At 43.0% G+C, this 24,330-nt stretch overlaps 1 protein-coding gene across 7 annotated transcripts in view; it reads left to right on the top strand.

Annotated features, from left to right (window-relative positions):
* The window catches only part of MASTL (microtubule associated serine/threonine kinase like), a 42,377-nt gene that overhangs the window by 7,706 nt on the left and 10,341 nt on the right, over positions 1-24,330 (top strand). For 5 of the 7 annotated variants that reach the window (XM_073334315.2, XM_073334317.2, XM_073334313.1 and 2 more), the window contains 8 exons: positions 83-220; positions 1,775-1,914; positions 2,994-3,082; positions 3,715-3,821; positions 4,166-4,310; positions 6,094-6,266; positions 6,895-8,142; positions 10,481-10,619. In XM_073334315.2, coding sequence (XP_073190416.1) covers positions 83-220; positions 1,775-1,914; positions 2,994-3,082; positions 3,715-3,821; positions 4,166-4,310; positions 6,094-6,266; positions 6,895-8,142; positions 10,481-10,619 — 2,179 coding nt within the window. Of the gene's footprint in view, positions 1-82; positions 221-1,774; positions 1,915-2,993; positions 3,083-3,714; positions 3,822-4,165; positions 4,311-6,093; positions 6,267-6,894; positions 8,143-10,480; positions 10,620-22,764; positions 23,796-24,330 lie in introns of those variants that run through there. The other 2 variants (XM_073334319.2, XM_073334322.2) reach the window with 2 other exon arrangements.

Genomic DNA, 24,330 nt, shown 5'->3' with positions numbered 1-24,330 from the left:
TTATCAGCATGTGTATTCTTGAAAATAAATGAGTATGGCAAATTATTACTGTGAATTCATTTCTACATGAATTGTTTTACAGGTGGTCAAAAAAGCAGACCTGATAAATAAAAACATGGTTCACCAGGTCCAGGCAGAGAGAGATGCATTGGCTCTCAGCAAAAGTCCTTTCATTGTACACTTATACTACTCACTTCAGTCAGCTAACAATGTCTACTTGGTGAGTAAATGGTTTACTTTGCTTTAAGACAGCTTTGAAAACATAGTGGAGAATGAAGTTTATTAGAAGAATTGTAATGTTTGAAAATATCTTGCAATAATGAGGATTGGGTATTTGAGTAATTTCATTTCACTTCTCATCCAATATGAGGTCTTAACTAGAGTAGTTATGTGGGATTAATATCTTCCTTCTCCCTGACTCCTTTTAACCCCTCTTTCTTTCTAACAGAGTCCTTCCATATAGCTAACCTGGTCAAGAATGCCTAGCACAATTTTGGGTCCAAAATAAAAATGAGCCACATATTTAAGAAGACTCTGGGTTCAGAGTGACTGTGTGTGTGCCTTGAAAAATATCCAGTAAATCACTAACAGTAAAATGTATGCTCTTGCTGCCAGTACTTAGCAGAGTTAATTGGGGTAGGTGGGAACAGGATGATTAAAGGATAAAATAAAGACTAGCACAAGCTTCTGACAGGCTGTTGAGATAAATATAGGCCAAGTCTTCCTCTGTGGTAGAACCAGCAATTTAACACTCCCTCCCCAAAACTTGGAGTAGGATTTGAGCAGGGGTCCATACAAGAGGTGCCCCAGCTATGCAGAAGTGTTTTGGACCCATACTTTTTTAAATGAAAGCCTAGATTCTGCCAGAAGTGATGAGGAAGACACTTTGTTGACACAAAAAGCTTCCTTCTTACTATTGGTGAGTGGATTTGTGAAATCTTGCTTTTGTGAAACATGCTATTCTCTTAATGTCTGTAGTATTGATTAAATTTAATGCAAAATTAAATGCAAGATGTATCGAATGTCTTTAGACACTGCAATAGCATTAATATTGGTTTGGGCAGCCCAAATAAATTACAATTTAAAAAGTTAACCTTTTAAAATACATTTAATGCAGGATCATATTCAGACCATTTGTTATTGCCCCGATTATGTCAAGGAAAAACAGAGCTCAATTTTTTACAGTTGGGCCTTTAAGCATGCTCATAATTACAGACTCTCTAGTTTCTTGAATGCACAATTACTCTAATCATATACATAATCTTGGGATTTACTCATCTCTGAAAATTTGGGCCTGGATTTTGTATTCTGTACTTACATTTTCAAAATACAATCATTAAGATACTTTAAACTTGATAAGACAGATATTTTGTGAAACTTGGGATCAATTATCCTTGACTGACACTGAATTTTGCTTAATCAAATTATATTTCCTATCATGGGAAGTGTTATTTGTAATCAGTCTAACCTATTGAAAAGCTGACCAGGGTTACAAAAAGAAGCAATAAAAAGCTTCTATGTCCATCAGAGCAATGTTTTATTGGCCAGGTCATCTGGATTAAGTCTTCTAAACAGAAAGCAATATAATTAAACATTGCTTCCGTGACTTGCCTGGGAAATGAGTTAAACTACCACAAGAATTCTTTTATCTGCTTTTACCCCATGTGAAATGCTCCTTTCTTGAAAAGAAAAAAGGTAGCTCATAATTGTGTATTCTTAAATATCTCAACCAAAAATAAAGATTCATTTTAAACATGAAATCTTTCAATGGCAGGTGATGGAATATCTTATTGGTGGAGATGTCAAATCTCTTCTCCACATATATGGCTATTTTGATGAAGAAATGGCAGTGAAGTATATTTCTGAAGCAGCATTGGCTCTTGATTATCTTCACAGGCATGGGATAATCCACAGGTAAAAATCTAATATGCAGTTTTATGACTGCAAATCAATAAATTGTTTGTTGTTAAAGCTCATTTTATGGTATGAGCATGTAATCCTTGTGGAGTCCAGTTCTCACGTCATCAGCCTCTAACTATTGAGTGTCAATTTGTGAATATCCATCCCTAGCATAGTTTTTGAAGGGAGAGGGAACTTTTAGTCTTTTTTTTTTTTATTCATCCCTCAAAGAGAATAAGAAGAGGAACTTGCCTACTTTGTCCCCAGTGCCCCCTGAAGGCTCCCACGTCTGTGGGAAGATTGGGGAGAAGAAGGGAGGGACTCCTCTTCTCCGCCAGTGATGAAATATTCTCTTCAATTTATATTACTACAGCACTTCAAGGAATATATTTTGAAATCTATAGCCAATTGCTAGTAATGCTTAATGTCAAATGCTAGTATGTACTAATAATTTGGTAGTCCTCAGTGAGACAGTTTGACATGCTCCCCAAGAAATTAAAATTATGCGACACACAAATCTTGTGGCATATATTTCAGGCTACATGATGTTCTTTGCATGTTTAATGTGAAGAAACATTTCATTTTCTAACACAGCTCTAGAATCTGAACTTAAAATTGGTTTTCTAATGGGAAATGGGCTCTAATATTGATGCTGGAGAACTATGAATGCCCCCATTGTTGGTTGAGTAGCTTCTTTCTACTTTCAGAGTAGCAGCCATGTTAGTCTGTATTCGCAAAAAGAAAAGGAGTACTTGTGGCACCTTAGAGACTAACCAATTTATTTGAGCATAAGCTTTCGTGAGCTATAGCTCACTTCATCGGATGCATAAAAGTGGAAAATGCAGTGAGGATATTTTTATACACACAGACCATGAAAAAAATGGGTGTTTATCACTTCAAAAGGTTTTCTCTCCCCCCACCCCACTCTCCTGCTGGTAATAGCTTATCTAAAGTGATCACTCTCCTTACAATGTGTATGATAATCAAGGTGGGCCATTTCCTTTTCTTCTTTCTACTTAATGCTTTCTCCTCCCTTCTTTCTTATGCTCAATTGTCTATACTCCAATCTTATTTCAGTACCTTTATATCTGCAGGGACCTGAAGCCAGACAACATGCTAATTTCTAATGAGGGCCATGTTAAATTGACAGACTTCGGGCTCTCCAGAGTTACTCTGAACAGAGGTGAGATGTGGATCAATGAGTCTGTGGTTCCTCAGTGGTTTCTAAATATCATGTTTTAATATTCTTGATATTTTACATTCCAGTGGCATGTAGGGGGCCCAATCAGAATCAGGGTCCCGTGAGCCAGGTACTGTACAAATATACCTAACTGATATTTCTAATCAGTAACCAGTACAGTAGAACCTCAGAGTTATGCCCCAGAAGGTACACTCAGCACCATCTTACCTCAAAATTGCTGGGATCTCTAAATTATTTCATCATTTTAAACAAATCAGTGGAAAGTTCTTACAAACATTTGCCTCCGTTTTGAACCTTTGCAGTATGGTATTGAAAACCTGAAAATGAAACTGACTTCAGTGGTTTTTATGGTGAGAAATGCAAAAAATAAACAACATAGTGAAATCTAATTGGACTTTGAAAAATCTTTTGGGTTTAATAATATAAATGTGATGAATGGTATAGGTAAAGAAATAGCTTGTGTAAAATTCAGAATTAAGTGAGATGTCCCCTAATTTGGTTTACATGGCTAAGCTTTTCTTTTCACTGAATTTAAATACTGTTAATGACTGAAATTTTTCATTTATTGATTAATCCAGTAAAAAACTGACACTGCATTAACTTGTAAACTTTAGAGATAAATATGATGGATATCCTTACTACACCATCAATGGCTAAGCCTAAGCAAGATTATTCGCGCACTCCAGGACAAGTGTTGTCTCTCATCAGCTCTCTGGGTTTTGTAAGTAATCTAGTTATTTGTTAGTTTTCTTCAAACTGCTTGCATTTAAGGTAATGAGAAGAACTTAAGTTGGAGTAATGAGGCTTTTCCGTGTCTCAACTGACCACAGCCGGTAGCATGTTTTATGATTGGACTGTTTGTGCCTTTGACTTGAGTGTTCTAGAGGCTACTTTTGACCTTACTCCAGATAAGTGAATTGACAGATTTGGGATGTGATTTCAGCTGAGTTCCAATTATAATTTAACTTTGAGTAAATTTAAGACTACATTTTCAGCTACAGATGTTCTGTACAAACTTTAATCCATTTATTAAAACTTTTAATAAAGTTTCTATCATTTTGATAGTACACTCCAATCGGCAGGAAAATGCAAGGACCTAGTTCAAGTCCCATGTCTACTGATGCTTTGCAATTTTCCCGAGAATTGGTTTCTCCCATGTCTGTTGGCCAAAAAGATTATACTCCTGTTTCGAATAAACTATTGAAGTCATGTAAGTACTGAAAATATGTAAGTATAACAAGTCATGTAATAAGCAATGCCATCAACTTGCAGGTTTTTAACTTGACCAACTGTTTGAATGGATCCAGTCATGGGGCTTACATCTCTTCCAAAAGACAATACCTTCAACAACATGATGCCCTCTAACACTTGTTACTCCTGGGGGAATTATGTGCCAAAAAAAATTCTGTGCATAATATTTGAAAATTCTTCAAATTTTATTGGTCAAATAATGTGGAGGCTCCAGTGTGGCAGTGGGGAGCCCAGGCCACTAGGTGCACAGAGGTGAGGGATCACACTGCAAGCCTGCCCACACCCCCGGAGACTCAGGCTCAGTGGTGAGGCTGCACCCGACCCTGACACTACAGTGCAAGGCCCAGACCTGCGCCAGAAACACCCCGGGGCCCTGTCCCTCCACGGGCGCACCAGCTATTGTCAGGTAGACTCAGCTGGGCAGGATCCAAGTACATGGATGGGTTTCATATGGGGGGGGATCCAGGTGAAGGTGGTTGGGGCTCAGCAGGGGGGAATCTGGGTATGGGGTTCAACGAGGGGGTCTGAGTGCAGTTGGTTGGGGCTCAGTGGTGTGGGGGGCTCATCGGGGTGGTCCAGGTGTATAGGGGTGGGGCTCATTGGGGTGAGGGGTTGAGTGCAGGGAGCTTCAGTGAGAGGTGGTCTGGGTGGAGGGGTAGAGGTCTGGATGCAGGGGGGAGGGACTCGGCAGGGGTCTGGATGCAGGAGGGGTAGGGCTGGGTGGAGGCTTAGTGGGGTTGTGGTTTGGGTGGGGGAGGGTGAGGATTGTTAGGAGGTCCGGATGCACAGGGAATGGGTAGATGGGATAACAGCTCCCTGTACAGGGAGCCCTCAACTCATGGCTGAGGAGTGATAGGAGCAGGGAGCGAGGAGAGGGGATGTGGAGCCTGGGGAAGTTTCTGGGGGTGGGTCTGACCTGCCCACGGCCGCTCTGTGCTCCCGCTGGGACTAGCAGCTGGGGCATCCCCAGCAGCAGGCGAGGTTCATGAGTGGGGGTTGTTTGGGGGTGGAGGGATCTGGATGCATGGGGGAGGAGTCTGACCCATGCACCTCCTCCCCCCACCATCACACACAGTGATATACCTCTCTGTTGGCTGCCCTAGGTGCCCAAAACTGTGCACCCGCACTGCTGTTGAGGAGGCGCATGACCGCTCTTGCAGCTTCCTTTTGTTTCCCCATCGGAAAGTAAATTTTCTGCGGAGAAGCAAAGAAATCTGCAGCAGACGTGAATTCTGCATGTGCGCAGTGGCACAGAATTCCCCCAGGAATAACTAGTCTGGGTTGTTTGTTCAGTGCTGACTCCAACTGAAGTGTTTTTCCTACTGGATCACTAATGCCAGGTTTTGAATCTGAATGTACAAGCCAGTACATATGACAGTACACAAATGACATATTTAAATCAAGAAACAAACACTAATCCAGAAATGTTACATCACATTTGCAGTGCAACTAAGTTAGTGTTGCTTTGGGTGCCTTAAAATTTGAATAGTCTTTGGTGTCTTGATATTCCAAAACAGAAATGCAAAAGATGGTCACTGCAAAGCTAGTGTTGGTAAATCATACCTTTTCAAAAATGAAGAAACTTATTGTACAGGAGAGGTGCTGAGAACAATTCCTACATCACTTGAAATTATGGATGATTATTTTCAGAGTCGTGCTCAGATTTGGTATGAAGCTGGTTAATGTACACTACATATTTCAGTCAAAATTTGAACTATTATTCATTATTTTTCCTTTCAAAGGTCTTGATGTTGCTGCCTTAAATCCTGGGATGCCAGTGAGGAGTTTAACTCCAACTCTCCTTCAATCTAGGAAGAGATTTGGTACATCCAGTGCCAGTAGCCACTCACGTACGCACATGTCCAGTATGGAATCAGAATGCTGTAGTAGCCCCAGGTGGGAGAAAGATGTACAGGTCAGGACTACTTTATTTCTCCAAGATAACTCGTATAACAAATGTAAGGGTTCCCATACACTGACCATACAGCTTTTTGAAGCACTTTCCCCCTGCCCACTCCTTTTCTCCCTCCCCCCAATTACTCCAAAGGCTTAGGTAGAATGGGTTAGATACACTTTGAGTAGCTCTGCCCGTGTTCTCTTTTTCAGCCAAATGCTCATCCTGAGCAGCACAATGGGAAAGGAAATTAGACTCCACCTCCCTACTGCCCTGCAGCAATGGGAATGGAAGAAAGCCTGCTGACAGGAGACCTTAGCCTGATCCTGACTCAGCTTTGTAATCAATGAGGCTAACAGTTCTGGGGGCATAGATGGCCAGCATAGTGGGCAAGCTTCATTTCTAAACAAAATCAGACTGTCACAATGGCTGATTCCTGTTTGATTTTTTCAGTTACTTGTTTTTTAGAATACGTTTGTAGTGACTCTTTGTAATCCGATGTCGTAATAAATGTTTCATGTTAAATTGCAGTTTTCCATTAAGGTGGAAATAAAGTATTTTCAACCCAGGTCATGAAAGGGCATATTTCTGTAATGCTGTAATTTTATAATTCCTAGTATTTAAAAAAAATTAATGTGCTTATTTCCAGGAAACTGAAGATATACTGTGTTCTGGAACAGGCAAAGGAAGTAATAATGCATCAGAAAAGCTTTCTAATACACAATTACTGAATGCAAAAGACATTACAGCCTTAAAGAAGAAGGAACTTGAGTTTGCCATCTCTCCCATTGGTAGCAATGACTCTGGCTGCAGGCATGATGCAAAAATTGAGCATTTTGATGGAGGGGACACTCCTGTGACTGCATCAGATGTGAAAGATCTAGTCAGAAAATGTCTTTCTGAAAATAAGGCTTGGGAAGAAAAACTTGTTGTGGAAAGAACTGGTGTGGCTAATGAGACAGGAAAATCTTCCAATCGCCAGCAGTCATGGTTGGTTGACCCTTCCAAATGCATCAAAGAGGAGGACATTCTTGAAAAGCCAGGTGTAAAAAGAAGCTTTGAACTAGTTGACACCAGTCCTTTTCAAGAACTTAACTATGTCAAAAAAAGCAATGCAGAATATAAACGCGGCTGTCAAATCTCAGAATTTCAGGCAAACCAGAGCACAGGTTTAACAACGGAAATCCAGTGTTTAATGCTTTCTGGTGGTGGAGGTCTACAGGAGACCCATAAAAATGAAGAAAAAGCTAAGGACTCCATCTATAGGAAGCAAACATCAGAAAAGTCAGCTACTCCAATAATAGCTAAGAATCTTATGCATGAGCTAAATGCAGATTGTGAAAAAGACAGTAAAAAGGAATATATTAACTCTAGTTTCTTATGCATTGATGATGAAAAACCTCTTGGAATCTTGAGTGCAGACTCTGATTTATCCTTCCCTGAAATTTCTGTTACAGAGAGTCATTTAGAAAAGCAGCTTTCAGACCTGGATAAGAGTATTAAAGAACTTTCCTTTGAGGAGTCAAAAACTGAGGACATGTCAGTAATGTCGTCCTGTTGTAAAGATGCCTCACCAAGAGGTGAGGAAGAGAATATTGTCCAGGACAGCAAGCCTTTGTGCCATGAACAGGATAACGTCCTGAAATGTTTGGTTGAAACTCATACTGACATAATCTCTTCTCCGTCAGAGGAGATGATGAAAACATTGAACCTCCTTAAAAAAAATGTTGTAGCTTTTCGAAGTTATAACAGTCCAATTAATGTGTCCAATGCATCTGAGCCATCAAGAATTAGCCTGGCTTCTTTAGATGTGATGGATCTCTCTCCTGCTTGTAGTGGCTCTTACCCCATGGCTATTACCCCAGCACAAAAGGGAAGATCTTATAGGGTTTATCAGGTATGTGTCCAAGTGTTGTAGTGGTAACTAGTATGTACATGTGTTCATTGATTAAATTATTTGATATTATAGTATGAAAGAATCGAACAAAGGCAAGCAGAGAGAGCTTTTCAAAAGGTCAGACTTCGAGTGGATGCACATGCATTGCCAAAATTATTGCCTTTCAGCAAGAGTGTAGCGACACTCACTCATCACCCACAATTTGGCCTCTGAAAAATGCTGTCTCAGTCTGCCCTTCTGCAAGGGAAGATCCTTTGCTCAGAACTAGGCAAGGACAATTAAAAAGGGATGTACTCCTTTACTTTTGTCTCACTACACACTCTTGGAGCAGTGAGACATTTCCTTTGGGCCACTTATTGTGGGAGTCTTTAGGTTTTCTGTTGGCCTGTGTTTGTTTCTTGACTCTTCTTTTCCTAGTGCAGTATGAATGCTGCTGAGTGTTTGGCAGTTGCTGTTCTGCTTCATGTTTTGTCTCCCTGTGTTGTTGATGCTGTGATGCATTCTGTCCGTTTCGATTTAAGAGCATGTCACTATGACTGATGCAAAGAAAAACTTCTGTATGCAGGGTGTGAAGTTTTCATTTTGACTGCAGTAATCCTAATTATATTCACAATTATATAAATACATAAGTTTACTGTTGAAATATGTATAGCCCTGCTGTCTGGACTTTAGAGAAATCACTGTTATATTAAGTAGCCCATAGGAGGAAGGAACAGTAAGACTGTGTTTCAGTCCCCAGTGGCTGCTATTGTATTATTATTGGGTGTTATGAAAGCTTAATCTAGTAATAGTAACTGTAACTCTTGCTAGGAAGGGGGAGCTGATCTAGGAGAGAGGGAATTGTTTAAATGTTCTCAGTGTTAAGCAGTATGTGCTGAATGTCCCTGGCAGACTAAAGGAGAATATTCAATGTATTAACTTTTAAAAACCCACTTTTTCTTTCCTTGAATATCTGACCTTTTTTTGGATTGCTAGCTCCTGCTTTACTGTGAAATCACATCAACCATGAAACTTAGCTGTAGCATGGAGTTCAGCCTGCACAGAGTTAGGGCAGCAACTGCTTTATCTTCTATACAAGGTGGTCTTACAGATTTTTTTTTTAAATAATTTTAGACTATACATTTAGGTATAGAATTTTTATGTAGTAAAACTGAATCCTGTAAAGTCAACCTAGTATTAAAATGGGACCTATGTGCCTTTCTGTGGGCAGGTTCTGTTGCTAATATGACAGTAAACATAGCGTACATTGGACTATTGCATCAAAGATAAAGTTAGGGATCAAGTGAGGTCTACATATCTGGGACTTACGGGAATCTCTATTCTGAAAAGTGATTATGTAACATACACTGTGTTTATTCAGTAGCATCTGCTTGTTTTAGTGGAAAAAAGTAAGATTTTACTCTGTCAATCGTTAAGTGCCAGAATAACTATGGAGAACGTATTGGATTATCTTCAAGCTCATGTCAACGGTTGTTAATGAAGTACTGTTTTAAGGCAATTAGTTGAAATCCAATTGTCTTCAAATAATGCACTGTGCAGCTGCACTGGAAGTAAGACTCTCATAGGTTTAACACTGGGCAGAATTTCACCTGCAGAATCTTTATTACTGAAGATTAATATATAGCTCAAAGAACCCAGCTTGACTTCCAGATCCCAGGCTGTCAACAGGGCAGACAACTTAAAAACAACAAAAGCCATATTACAAGTAAACAGAGTAAATCTGGGATGTAATAGCCATGGAATCCCATGATGCCAAATTCCAGTTTTTAGATGAGCGTTACAATTTAAGATATATTGAATACATATGCATATATATCCACTTTAGCCTGGTTATTGAACACACATTGCTAAAAGCTGAGGCTATCTGGACAATCCCCAGTATAAATTACCTTTGAGATTCATAGTGGGAGGAGTAATTTTAATGGCTGTAAGAAGACTGATATTCTTTCATTTATTTAAGGAAAATTGCTTTCTATGACTCCATGACACTAGAGCAGTTGTTCAGTTAGAATTCTCATTTATAGTGAAGGAATGAGACTCACTCATTCTTATGCTTTGGGATAGTTGAAATTCATTCAGCAAAAAAAGATGCAAAACCTGTTGCAGTTCTGACTGCAATTTGTTGTGTGAAGACTGGGCAATAAGCACACTTTTTGGAACTTGGAAATAAAATACTACTAATGTATAAGTTGTAAGACGTATCTTTGATTCATATGAATTATTTAAATCTTAAATTAATTGCAGTCCTAGCCAGTATTTTTACTGGGAGGGGAAATAGACTATTGGCTCTTTGTATAACATTTGTATATGAAATCTTTTCTCTGTTCTTTGGCATAAGACGCCTAATCAGGGAAATGCTGACACACCATATAGGACTCCAAAGAGTGTAAGAAGAGGGGCTGCCCCAGTGGAAGGTGAACGCATTTTAGGAACCCCAGACTACCTGGCACCTGAGTTGCTATTAGCAAAGCCTCATGGTAAGAAATATTTTTATAAATGCAAGAATGTGACTAATGTTTAAAACACATTTTTTAGACACTTGGGGCTGGATTTGTAAAGGTATTAAGGTGCCTAAAGATGCAGATAGGTGTTTAGGCGGATCTTCAAAAATACGTAACTTCCATTGATTTCAAAGGGAGTTAGGTGCCAGGAGCTCTTGAAAATATACCTAGGTGTGCACCTATATGCATCTTTACATGCCTAAATACCTTTGAAAACCTGGCCCTTGCTCCTTAATTTTGGATTAGGCATTTGGATATTTTCAAAATCTAGTCCAGAATTAGAGGGATGTTGAAAAGTGGCTATTACAATCATATTTTCTCATAAAATAAGTTTCATTCCATTTATATCAGAGAGCCAACTTGTGGATTTAATGAAAATCATAAAAATACACATTGATTCAGTGCAGTATTTCCATTGAATATTCCGGCGGGCTGATTGCGTCACCATCTTTATTTTGAGTGGAAAAATGGTAACAGATTTGAAGACTTCTTAAAGGAAACAAAATATCACCTTACTAATCTGGACTAATTGGGGTCTGATCCAAGTCAATGGAAAGAGTGCCTCAGACAAATTGCAAATTAATCTTGCAAATTAGCAAGGAAGCAAACAAGCACAATTAAAAACAAAAAAACAAGGCTCGTGCATCACAAAATGTGTTGAATTCATTTGATGATTGTACTTTTATTTGCTATTGAATTGTATACTAGTAGATTTTCTGTAGTATATTTTGTAAAATTAATGAATTAGTGATTTCAGACCTCATATGGAACTCTGCTATTCAATCTGTATTGAGAAATAGGGAGACCATTAATTTGTGAATCACCAGTTCATACATAAATGATAGTGAAGTTCTTCTACACAACTAAACTACATTGTTTCAGTAAAATTAAAATACTAGTTATTCTTTTAACATTATAACTTAAATAGCTAAACAAATATTTCCTAAATAAGAATATGATGTAATACTTTGCACTTCTACTTTCACACAGTCTTCCATCTCCGGATCTCAGAACACCTTACAAACATTAAATCTCAACATCCTTATTATGCGGCATAATCTACACATTTAATGAAGGGGAAACTGAGATTCTTCTTTGAGTGCTTGCTCATGTCCATTCCATGATAGGTGTGCGTGCATGCCACGTGCACAATTGCTGGAAATTTTTACCTTAGGGGTATCTGTAGGACCAGCTGTAGTGCCCCTGGAGCTGCATGTGTATGCACCAGTATAAGGGACACCGCCAGCTCCACACCCTCTTGCGTTCCTTCTTGCCGCCCATGATGGTTGCTTGGAATGATCCCTCATGCTCTTGCAATGCTTTCCCAGAGGTTTGGACTTTGTAGTCTATTGTATAGTAGTATATAGTTATTGGTCAGTATTAGTGTATATAGTGTGAATAGTAGTCCCTGTCGTTGAGGGACTCTCGTCCCAAGGGCTGGGCATGCCCCGGTCCCCAGGCTTCAAGTTATGTACGTCCTGCAGCAAGCCCATGCCAGTCAGTGACGTGCATTCTCACTGTCTAAGTGCCACGGGGAAACTTGTGTTAAAGAGAAGTGCCAGATTTGCAGAGGCTTCAGACCACGCACTCATGGAGGCAGCCCTCAGACCAGCCTTGGAGCCAAGTCGCTCTGAATCAGTGCTGAGCCCTTTGGTTTCCATGTGAAGTGCTGCACCAGCACCATGCTCTTCCCGGCACCGTTCTCCACCCCTGGTTCGAAGGAAGAAGTATAAGAAACACCAAGCCAAGAGAGGGTGCTCTGCAGTGCTGAAGAGGGACAAGTGGGAGTGGCTGACACAGTGAGACCCATGCCGGTCTGCTCATCCTCCCCAGAGCCATAATTGGCTCTGGCAACTCCACCTAGAGCACCATGTCCAGTCTGGGTCCCACTTCTGACTCCAGGGAGCAGTCATGGAACCATGAGCCTACAGGCCCCTTTGACTCTTGTGGCTTTCCAGACAGCAAAGGATATGATGTCCCTCCCAATCCCACCCACCCCTCAAAGCCCCCTGCCAGCCAGGGCTACTGGGGATATAAGGGATCAAGAGTCGGTGCGCTCCATTGGAGCACTGACCATCATGGAACTATCCAGAGGAAAACCTTCCATGATCCTGCTGCAACGGTCTCCAACCCGTCGTCTGTCACTGGTTCCCCAGCACCGCCTGGAGGCGGAAGCGGGTATGACGCTGCCATTGTCTCTGAGAGAATAATCCTCTTCAGAGTCTGAGGGGGAATCCTTCACCCTGCCGAAGAAGTACCAGTACGCAACCTACGCATCAGACTTCGGTACAGCCCCGCAGCTGGTGCTTGACCACCAGGCCACTGGCCAATGCAGTGGCAGTATTGGAACCCTTGGGAGTTTCCCTGGTACCGGGGCCCCCTTCCCATCATTCATACTCCATGGTGTCCAAGAGGCGAGCCACTGTTTCGTCCCATCTGGCACTGGACCCTGACTCCACTACCAACCCCGTACAGTAATTCCTCACTTAAAGTCGTCCCGGTTAACGTTGTTTCATTGTTACGTTGCTGATTAGGGAACATGCTCGTTTAAAGTTGTGCAGTTCTCCCTTATACCATTGTTTGGCAGCCGCCCGCTTTGTCCACTGCTTGCAGGAAGAGCAGCCCATTGCAGCTAGCTGGTGGGGGCTTGGAACCAGGGTGGACCAGCAGCCCCCCCATCAGCTCCCTGCTCCCCTAAGTTCCCTGTGCAGCAGCTGCCCAGCAGGCTACCAATTGCCGGCAGTTCAGCTGTCCCTCCCTCCTCTGCCATGTGCTGCTCCTGCCCTCTACCTTGGAGCTGCTCCCGGGAGCCTCTTGCTTGCTGTGCAGGGGAGGGAGGAAGAGGGGGACTAATGTCAGGGTGTCCCCCTCCCCCTATTCTTGCCCCCCACTTACCCCTTCTCCATACAGAACAGGGGGGAGACACAACAGGGTTCAGGATAGAGAGAGCTGGCCGCAGCTGCTGTCTCAACTTCCTAATCTTTTTAAAGGCAATGTACTTAGAGTGTGGTGTCAGCATACTTAAAGGGGCAATGCGCATCTCTCTCTCTCTCTCTCACTCACACAGGGTGTGTGTCTCTGTATCTGTCTGCCATGCAGTCTCCCCTCCCTCCATTCATGCTGCCTTGTAGAGTGTGAGGCTACATTAACAACAATGTGTTAACCCTTGAGGGCTCAGCCGAATGTTAGTTCATTGTTTAGCAGTAAGGCATTCCCTGGGAAATGTCCCTCCCTCTTCCACCCTCTAACTTCACCACCTCAACCAAGCTTCACAATCATCATTGCTGTGTACAGTATTAAACTGTTTGTTTAAAACTTTGTATGGTGGGGTGTTAGGTTCCAGGGAAGCTAATACCCCCCATTTACATTAATTCTTAGGGAAAATTGGATTCGCTTAACGTTGTTTCACTTAAAGTCGCATTTTTCAGGAACATAACTACAACTTTAAGCGAGGAGTTACTGTACCAAGGTCCCAGAAGTGGCCCCAATGGAAGTGATGCAGGTGGAGCAGGAAGAAGCAGCCCCTCCTCCAGTACTAGCCTCTCCCTAGTCATCGCCATATGAGGTGATCGCAGGCCCTAGTAACCTCCTTCCACCAGATGACTTCAAGGCCCATCAAGAGTTCCTGAAACAGGTTGCTGCAAACTTGGCACTGAAAGCTGAGGAGCTGAAGGAGTCTGTGTACAGCTTAAGTGATAGCCTGGCTGCAGCAGCTCCCTCTGTTAATGAGGTGGCATTGGAATCTGTCAGAGTACTATGGCAGACCCCTTCATCTCTGCCCCATCTCAAAAAGGGCAGAGAAATACTACGTACCGGCCAGCGGGTTCAAGTCCCTGTACTCGCTCCTATCACCCCCCCAGGGTCCTTGATGGTGTTGGCCGCAAACGAGCAGGACAAACAGGGCAGTTGAGCACTACCTCAAAAAATTGGACCTGTTCGGATGCAAGGTTTCTTCAACTGGCAGCCTCCAGCTAAATATCTCTAACCAGCAGGCATTGCTGGGGAGCTACGATTTTAACCTGTGGGACTCAATGGCCAAGTTCAAGGACTCCCTGCCACAGGAATCAAGGCAGGAGTTCATGGCCATCCTGGAGGAAGGCAAGATGGTGGCCAGGACCTCCCTCCAGGCAGCTCAGGATATGGCTGACTCAGCAGCCAGAACAATGGTGTCAGCGGTCACCATGAGGCGCTACTTGTGGCTCCAGTCATTGGGCATCATGAAGTGCAGCAGTCCATCCAGGACCACTCCTTCAAGGATACCTCCCTGTTCTCCAAACAGACTGACTCCAACCTTCATGACCTCAAAGACTTGAGGGCCATGCTTTGTTCCCTTGGTCTTTACACACACACACACCCCCCCTCAAGGAATTATTTCAGACCTCAGCAGCCTCCTAGGTTTCCAGCGCCTCCAAGGCAAGAGCTCTATAAAATAAAGGCAAAGGGCTATAATGTCATCAACCCCTACCTTCTGCCTCCGCTTCTCAGTCGGGCTCACGTAGGTACTGCAGCGGGGCCAGGCAGGCCTTTCGAAGGTACACCCGAGGATGGTATATCAGACTGGGCTCCAAATCTATGCCCCCTTCCACCCAGTGTGGTCTTACATAACATCACACCGCTGAGTGATCAGCACTGTAACAGTCGGTTACACCCTCCCGTTTTCGTCCACCCCTCCCTCCCACCCCCGTCCTTCTTCAGACACCCTTCTCACAAACAGCTTCTCGTCTAGGAGGTGCAAGCCCTCTCATGTGTGGGACTTGTTGAGGAGGATCATAAAGATTTGAGAGGGGAGGGATTTTACTCCCAATATTTCCTAAACCTGAAAGCCAAAGGGGTCTACAGCCTATCCTGGACCTGTGTAGCCCAACAAATATATCAAGAAACTGAAGTTCCACATGGTATCCCTAATCTCCATCATTCCCTCCCTGGATCCAGGAGACTGGTATGCTGTTCTCGATTTGAAGGATGGTTATTTCCACATTTCCATTTTCTCTGGGAATGGGAGATTCCTCAGGTTTGTGGTGGGCCAACACCACTACCAATTCACCACGCTTCCCTTTGGCCTGTTGGCAGCCCCAAAAGTTTTCACAAAGTGTATGGCAGTAGTTGCTGTCTTCAGACATCGAGGAGTACAAGTCTACCCATATTTTGGAGATTGGGTAATCAAAGACCTCTCACAGGTTCAGGTTCGGTTCAGCACAGCATTGGCATAGTATGGGTCACCTTTCAGGCTCTGGGTCTGTTAATAAACAAGCAGAAGTCAACATTGGTCCTGGTTCACAGAATAGAGTTAATCCGGGCAGTACTCAACTCCACCCGGCCAAGGTCTATTTACCAAAGGCCAGATTCTGAACTATATCAGACCTGATCACCCAGCTCGCAGGCCATCCTTTTACAACTGCCCAGGTCTGCCTCAAACTGTTGGGTCACATGGTGGCATATACCTATGTGGTGCAGTGCACGCGACTATGATTCAGACCCCTACAGATGTGGCTGGAGTCAGTCTACTCCCTGGGCAGACACCACTTGGATTTGGTACTCACAATTCCACTGCCCCATCCTAGCTTCACTGACTTGGTGGAGAGACCCATGTTCTGTAATGAAGGGGGGATCCTTTGCCACCTGCATCTGTTGGTAGCCTTGGTTTTGGACATGTCAGACTTAGGGTGGGGAGCCCACCTCGACAATTTCAGGGTCTCTGTTGCAAGGAAAAACTCTTCCTGCCTGTAAATGTCAGGAAACTCAGGGCAATACGCTTGGCTTGCCAGGTGTTCCTTCCCCAAATCTCAGGCAGGGTGGTGGAGGTCTTGAGGGATAACATGGCCTCAACGTTTTACATTAACAAGCAGAGGGAAGCTCGCTCTTCAGCCCTGTGTCAAGAGTTCCTCCAGCTCTGGGACTTCTGTGAGAAGCACGCCTGTCATATCAAGGTGTCACCTTATGGGAGCCTGGAATGCACGGGTCACCTCAGCAGGTGCTTTTTCTTTCACCATGAGTGGGCTCTTCACCCGGAGGTCGCCAGTGTCTCATCTTCAGGAAATGGGGACCTCCCCAGGTGGATCTGTTCACCACCAGACAGAACGGGAAATGCCATCAGTTCTGTTCACTGTGTGGGCTCAGCAGGGGCTCCTTCTCTGATGCCTTCCTGCTCTCGTGGGCAGACTGCCTACTATGTGCCTTCCCACCGATCCCCTTGATTTACAAGGCCTCTTAAAGATCAAGAGGGACAAGGTGAAGGTTATCCTGATAGCTCTGGTGTGGCCATGCCAACGTTGGTTCGACATGCTTCTGGACCTCTCAGTGACAGCTCCACTTGCGCTCCCACACCATCTCAACTTGATTTCACAAGACCACGGCCAGTTGCTTCACCCTAACCTCGCCTCCCTGCACCTGGCTCGCATGGCTGCTGCATGGCTGAACCCTGAAGAGCAGGCCTGCTCAATACATGTTCAAGAAGTCCTGCTAGGTAGCAGAAAGCCTTCCACCAGGGCTACCTATTTAGCTAAGTGGAAACATTTCACTTGTTGGGTCTCCAAACGGAATCTTACACCATCCTGGTCTTCTCTGCAGTCTATCTTGGATTATCCGCTCCATCTAAACATCAAGGTCTGGTTCTCTCTTCTATTAAGGTTCACTTGGCAGCCATCTCGGTCTTCCACCCTCCAGTGCAGGGCAGATCAGAGTTCTCCCATGAGATGATGGTCCGGTTTCTCAAGAGCTTGGAAAGACTCTGCCTTCAGGTTCGTGACCTGATTTCCCCATGGGACTTAAACCTGGTCATGTTGAAGCTCATGGGGACTCCTCCTTTGAGTCATTGGCATCTTATTCTTTACTGCTTCTCTCTTGGAAGATCACCTTCCTGGTGGTGATCACTTCGGCCAGAAGCGTCTCCAAGATCAAAGCACTGACATCAGAAGCCCTTATACGGTGTTCTTCAAGGACAAGGTCCAGCTGCGCCCCCATCTGACATTTCCTACCAAAGGTGGTGGTGCAATTCCATAACAACCAGGACATTTTTCTGCCTGTCTTATTTCAAAATCTCACAAGACCGCTGAGGAATGTCTGCGCCATACATTAGAGGTTAGGTGGGCCCTGGTCTTCTATATCGAGAAAACTAAGTCCTTCCACAAGTCTATGCAACTCTTTGTAACAGTAGTGGAAAGGATGAGAGGGTTACTTGTATCATCCCAAAGAATCTTGTCCTGGCTAACCGCCTGTATCTGAGCTTGCTGCAGGCAGGCAAAGGTCCCACCTCTGGCCATCGTGACAACTCTCATTCCACGAGAGCTCAGGCTTCGTCAGCAGGTACCAATCCAGGACATCAGCAGAGCTGCAGCATGGTTGTCGATTCATACCTTTGCATCTAACTATGCCATCACACAATAGGACCGCGACCAGGCCAGTTTCGGGAGAGCAGTGTTGCAATCTGCATGTCCATGAACTCCAAGCCCACCTCCAGGGGTACTGCTTGTGAGTCACCTAGCATGGAGTATGCATGAGCAAGCTCTCAAAGAAGAAAAAAGTTACTAACCTTTCATAACGATTGTTCTTTGAGTTGTGTTGCTCATGTTCATTCCATGGCCCACCCTCCTACCCTGCTGTTGGAGTTACCAGCAAGAAGGAACTGTGAAAGTGCGGAGCTGGCAGCATCCCTTTTACCGGCGCATACGTATGCGGCTCCAGAGAGCACTAGAGCTGGTCCTATGCATGCCACTAAGGGAAAAAACTCCAGCAACTGTGCACGCGGCACACACACACCTAGCATGGTTACAAAAGATTAGTAACCATTTTTTCAGAATGATTTACTGAAGACCATGCAGGAAATCTATGCAGACCTAGGAACAGGAACCACTGGTGAAATCCAAGCCCCATTGACTTCAGTGGAGCCAGGTCTTCAACCCAGAACTCTTTACTCTCTAGTGCTTTACCTAAATACCATCCTTCCTCAAAATATTTTTAGGTTTGGTTAAATTAGCTGTTGAACCAACTGTTAATTTATAGAACTTGCCTTGCAATTTGAAGCAGTCCTGATTTCCATTTTTCTAGTGGTAAAGCAAAATTCCAGCCCAACTTTACATAATAAAATTGACAAGAAGGGGGAGCTTCCTGTTCAGTTATTCTTTTTACTTAAAACACTTAGTGTGATTTACTCTTTGTAATTCGAGTATATTTTACACTGGCATTTTTTTTAAAGGTACTGACCTATAAAATTGTTTCTTTAAAAATGTAAAGATTAGCTTTCCAATACATAGTATTAATAAGGCATCTTCATTGTTTGTTTACTTTTATCCCATATAGTTGGAGACCCAATAAAATTCTGTCTGGCTTCTGCTACTGGTATTTGTAGAGTTCTCCAAGTTAGAGGGTGAAATGAGTTAACAAGCAGAAACTAAGAAAGATATGTTCTTCTTTGAGTGCTTGCTTATGTCGTTTCCAAGTTGGGGGGGGTGGGTGGGTGTGCTGCGTGCACAGTCATCGGAAGGTTTTTCCCCTAGTGGTACCTATTGGGTTGGCTGTGGAGCCCCCTGGAGTTGCACCTTTATGGCGGCGTATATAGGTCCCTACCGACCCACCACCTCCTCAGTTCCTTCTTAACACCCGTGATGGTCATCAGAGCTGCTTCTCTTTCTCCTATGACAAGTGATTTTCTTTGTATCCTGTAAATAATTAGTGTTGTAAAAATAGTATTATAGTAAGTTAGATAAGTTCCTGTTTAGGGTCCCCCACCACCATGTTCTTCCCCTCCCAGGGACCAAGGCATGCCTTGGTCTCAAGGGTTCAAGGATGCTGGTCCTGCCGGAAGCCTATGCCCAGAGGCAACCCCACAACTCTTGTTTAAAGTGCTTGGTAGAAGCCCACCAGACCAACAGGTGCAAAATCTGTAAAGGCTTCCACCCAAGAACCCAAAAGGAGAGGGACTTTAGATAAAAATTGCTTCTCCTGGAGTCAGCTCTCCATCCTCAGCTGGCTCAGCCCGTGTCAGACCCGAAACAAAGCACTTTGGTGCAGAGCGCACCGGCCTCCATGAGAGAGCCTGGGGTACTGAAGAGGGACTTGGGGTCTAGAGAGCCTCAACACCGCCACTCTCTGGCACCGAAGACCTCCAGTGCGGTTACTTAGCACCACTTGCATTCGCTGGTGACGCACAAGAAGCAGAAGAAATCCGATAGAGGACATTTGCCCACAACTAGAGCAGTGGAGCGTGAAAGCGTTTAGTGAAATACATCCCGTGCTGGGACATTCAGCCCCTGCTCCAGTTAACCGGCACCATCAACTCTGGCCTCGCAGGGAAGTCCTTCGACTCTGGTGCTGGTGGACTCCCCTGCACGGGAGAGCCAGGTGGAGGAGTTGGATCTTCGTTCTACCCTGGACACATTCGAAGCAGCCAGGGACCTCATAGCTATGACAGCTTCACAGTCCCCGGCACCGCAGAGAAACACTGTGCCTTCCAAGGGCAAACTGGCCATGATGCAGCACCAGTCACCTTCCCTTCGGCACCACTCCCCGCCACTGCCTCATTTGGCACTGCCATGGTCACCGAGAACAGAGTCCTCTTCAGATTCAGAGGCGGAATCATATGTGTCGAAACAGAGCCAGCACCAATTGAGACAGGAGAAGGGGCACCAGTTCCCTATGATGCCCTGGCCACCGCAATGGACCCTGTGGACATACCACCAAGCCCAGAGACCAGGCTCTCTGTTGGTCACCTCAGAAAGGTGGGCTCCTCCGACATCATCAATAGCCAGGGTGGATTTGATTTAAATCCAATTGATTTAAATGACTAGTCAGGAAGACTCGATTTAATCATGGATTTCTACATAAAAGTACGTTCTTGGTGGTGGTTATAACCTTAATACATATTCTTCACAACTCGGAGATAGATGTAAGTTTCATTTTTAGAAGGTACACTACATTTTTTTAAGTGACTTATTTTGAAAAGTTTTCAGATTAGTTTTACAGCTATATCAGAAAATGAATTATTGTTTAGTTATTTCATTTACCAAAGATAATTGAAGCAGATAGTTCATCTCCCAATGACTTCATAAATAGCTCCAATTCAACAGGTTAATCATTAATATTTGGAGGATTTTCTTGCCATGCTGTATTAGGAGGAGAACATCACCAGACAGATATTTAAATTGTTTTATTTAATTAAAACAATGTTATGTATTCTGGATATTTTTTCTTCAACAGCAAACATAATATTTTAACAAAACAAGCATATGAATTTTTGAATGTAGTTTAAACATTCAAGTTTTTTAAAATCAGGTTTGTTTTTTGTTAAAATTGTTTTTAACTAAAATAATTAAATGAAATATTTAATATATAAATCAACTGTGTCAGCGAGGTTAATGTATAAATATATATATTAATCAACTGTGTCAGCCAGGTCAAGGTGAGAAACTTAAAATATTGGTTTCTGCAGCTAACTCAGTCGTCTTCACCTTTCATTTTCCTATTTGTTCATAATCTGGAAAAGAAAAAAGCTTTCTTGCTTTTTCAGGTCCCAAACTATTTCTCAATTTGGAATGAATTAGCCCAAAGGAAGAAAATATTCTTTCTACACGGGCAGAAGAAGCTACTGCTGTTAAAAGGTGGCAACGCGACCTGATTTTCAGTGGCACTCACACTGCCCCAGGTCCTGGCCACCAGTCTGGGGGGCTCTGCATTTTAATTTAATTTTAAATGAAGCTTCTTAAACATTTTAAAAACCTTATTTACTTTACATACAACAATAGTTTAGTTATATGTTATAGACTTATAGAAAGAGACCTTCTAAAAACATTAAAATGTATTATTGGCACGCGAAACCTTAAATTAGAGTGAATAAATGAAGACTTGGCACACCTTTCTGAAAGGTTGCCGACCCCTGCTTTAAAAAATCATCAAACATATATTTCTTGAATGGTTCACTCTTAGCTCTGAAGTTTATTATAGTTGGCATTATGGAGGGATGATTGCTCGATGTCCATGTCCTAGCCAACTCCCCTTCTTCAGCAGTTAAGGTTTCATCCGGGTACCAAGTATTGAGAATATTTGCAAAAAAATGAGCTGCAGATAGTGCTTGTCCCGTTCTTTTTTTTTTTTAATGCTTGTAATTTAACTCTTGTCATTGCATATTTCTCTTTTTAAGATCTCACTCAGTTCCTTCCAAATTTCAACAGCGTCAGCAATAAAACAGCTATTTCCCCGCATTTTATTCAAGCCTACAGAAATAGGCTTCAGAGTACTCAGCATGTGTTCAACATTTCTCTTGCGCCCAATGTTGAGAACTTTGGCTGTGACCGTGCCATCTATTTTTTTCTCACGATTTTGTTCACAAACTGTCATCAGATTAGGCCAGTTCTCGATGTCATGCTCAAAACAGTCCACTACTGAGTTCCAGCGCACGTCTTGTGGGAGAGTTAGCTTGGTTCCTCCCACTTTTTTCAGAGCAGCTGCTGCAAAGTGGTTGTTATGGAAGTAATTTGCAATTTCAACATTAGCCTTTATTTCTGGAACACCAAAATCTTTGGCTAGGAGGTGCATAAAATGAGCACTGCAACCGTATGTTATTAACTTGGGACTCTCTTCACTCTCTTCAAAATAATTTCTTCTCATCCTGGATACATTTGCAGCATTGTCTGTGACCAAGTTGTGTACTGGACATTTGCATTTTTTTCCCCCCAAAGTTTGTTATAGCTTTTACTGCTGCTACTTGTAAGTATTCTGCTGTGTGTGCATTTCCTGATGTATCAATTGTTTCTGCAAGGAAGACATTCCTTTCTTCTGTTGTCACACAAACACATACAACAGGGTCATTGTGGACATTGCTCCACCCATCAAGACTCAGGTTAACAATTGCACCCTCTAGACCTTTAGCACACTGCTCAATTTCTCTTTCATACACTTTATCCAGCAATTTGCCTGTAACATGTGCTCTGTTGGGTGGACTGTATCCTGGTCTTACTGACTAAACCATGTTAATGAAGTGTGGGTTTTCAATCAAATGGAAAGGAGAGTTTGTTGCATAAACAAACCGGGCAATTTTTTCATCAATTATCTTTGTAATCTGCTGGTTCTTATCACAAATTTATCTATGGTTGTTTCTGGATGATGGAGATTTTTTTTCTTTCTGCTACAGGTGATATACTGTGGCTATGTGACATACATGATGTGACTGAAACACTATCATTGGAGATAACTCTGAAACTATAGAAAATGATGGTGATCTTGAAGGTGGATAGTCTTCAGAATCCTGTATGTTGAGGATCGATTCTCCTAATTAAATAACTGCATTGACTTATTTTGTTTATTATTACCATATTGCTCATTTAGTATTACTCATTGCATTCACTGACACTCAGTACTACTTTAAAGGTGAAATTGTAAAAGGAAGATCTACCTATTTCAGCTATTTATTTTTTATCACAACTGCATCTAAAATTATAGTACATGAGAATTCAAGAATAGTCCAGAAGGAAGACAGGCAGTCCTTAAGAAAGAAGTATGAAATAAAAAAGTTTACCAATCTGAAGATCCTGCATGTTCAGACATGTTCCTTTCATCATCTTCAATGCAGCTCCCTCCTGAGAAGGAACACTTCTTATGATGTTTCATTCAGGCAAGCAGCTCTTGCATTTCTTTCTTGCATGGTTTGCATTTTGCACGCATGCCTTTCTTACCCTCAGGTAGAGGAACTTCATTAAAATATTCTCAAGCTGGGTCTCTTTTACAGTCTGCTGCCATTATAGGTTTTCCCTTCTAGTGAGAGAATAGTATGGTAGATCTCAAATCAATCAAGGCTACACTCAAAGACCTCTAGACTTCTGGAATATGCTGCTCAAACAGTTTCACTTTTGTTTCTACTGCCTGTCCCTCGCTTCTCACACTTATCTCCAGATGACTTCTCCTTGTCCGGATCTATTCCACCCCCAACAATCTTCTATTCATTGAACTTTTTGAAACTTTGCACTTTTAGAGAGAGGTAAGGGGTTGACTCTGTGTATACAAATTTGCAGAGGGACAATAGGGTTCAGGTCTGTTATTTCTCACCTCTACATATTATTTATTTTAAAATATTTTTGCTGTTAACAAGCATGTTATCTCTGGAGACACAAATCTACAGTTTGAGAACTGCAAAACTAAGCATCTGCGATGGTATCTTCTAGACCAGTGGTTCTCAAAGCCAGTCCGCAGCTTGTTCAGGGAAAGGTCCTGGCGGGCCGGACCGGTTTGTTTACCTGCTGCGTCCGCAGGTTCGGCCGATCGTGGCTCCCACTGGCCACGGTTCGCTGCTCCAGGCCAATGGGGGCTGAGGGAAGGGCAGCCAGCACATCCCTTGGCCCGCGCCACTTCCCGCAGCCCCCATTGGCCTGGAGCAGAGAACCGCGGCCAGTGGGAGCCGCGATCGGCTGAACCTGTGGACGTGGCAGGTAAACAAACCGGTCTGGCCCGCCAGGGCCTTTCCCTGAACAAGCGGCGGACCGGCTTTGAGAACCACTATTCTAGACTGAGCACTGAGTCCCATTGGGTAGATAGAAAAATTAACCTAAATAATCTATACAGAAGCCTTTGGAACCCCATAAGATTGGGTCCTTAATCCATGGACTATTGGAACTCATTTACAAAACTTTTCTTAAACGTTACATGTATATATTGTCTCATACTATAGAATTAGAATTTATAATCCCTATTCCATGCTGAGATC

Source organism: Lepidochelys kempii, chromosome 2 (assembly GCF_965140285.1).
Source record: "Lepidochelys kempii isolate rLepKem1 chromosome 2, rLepKem1.hap1, whole genome shotgun sequence".
Taxonomy (NCBI): Eukaryota; Metazoa; Chordata; order Testudines; family Cheloniidae; genus Lepidochelys; species Lepidochelys kempii.
This window is presented reverse-complemented; position numbering and strand designations above follow the sequence as displayed.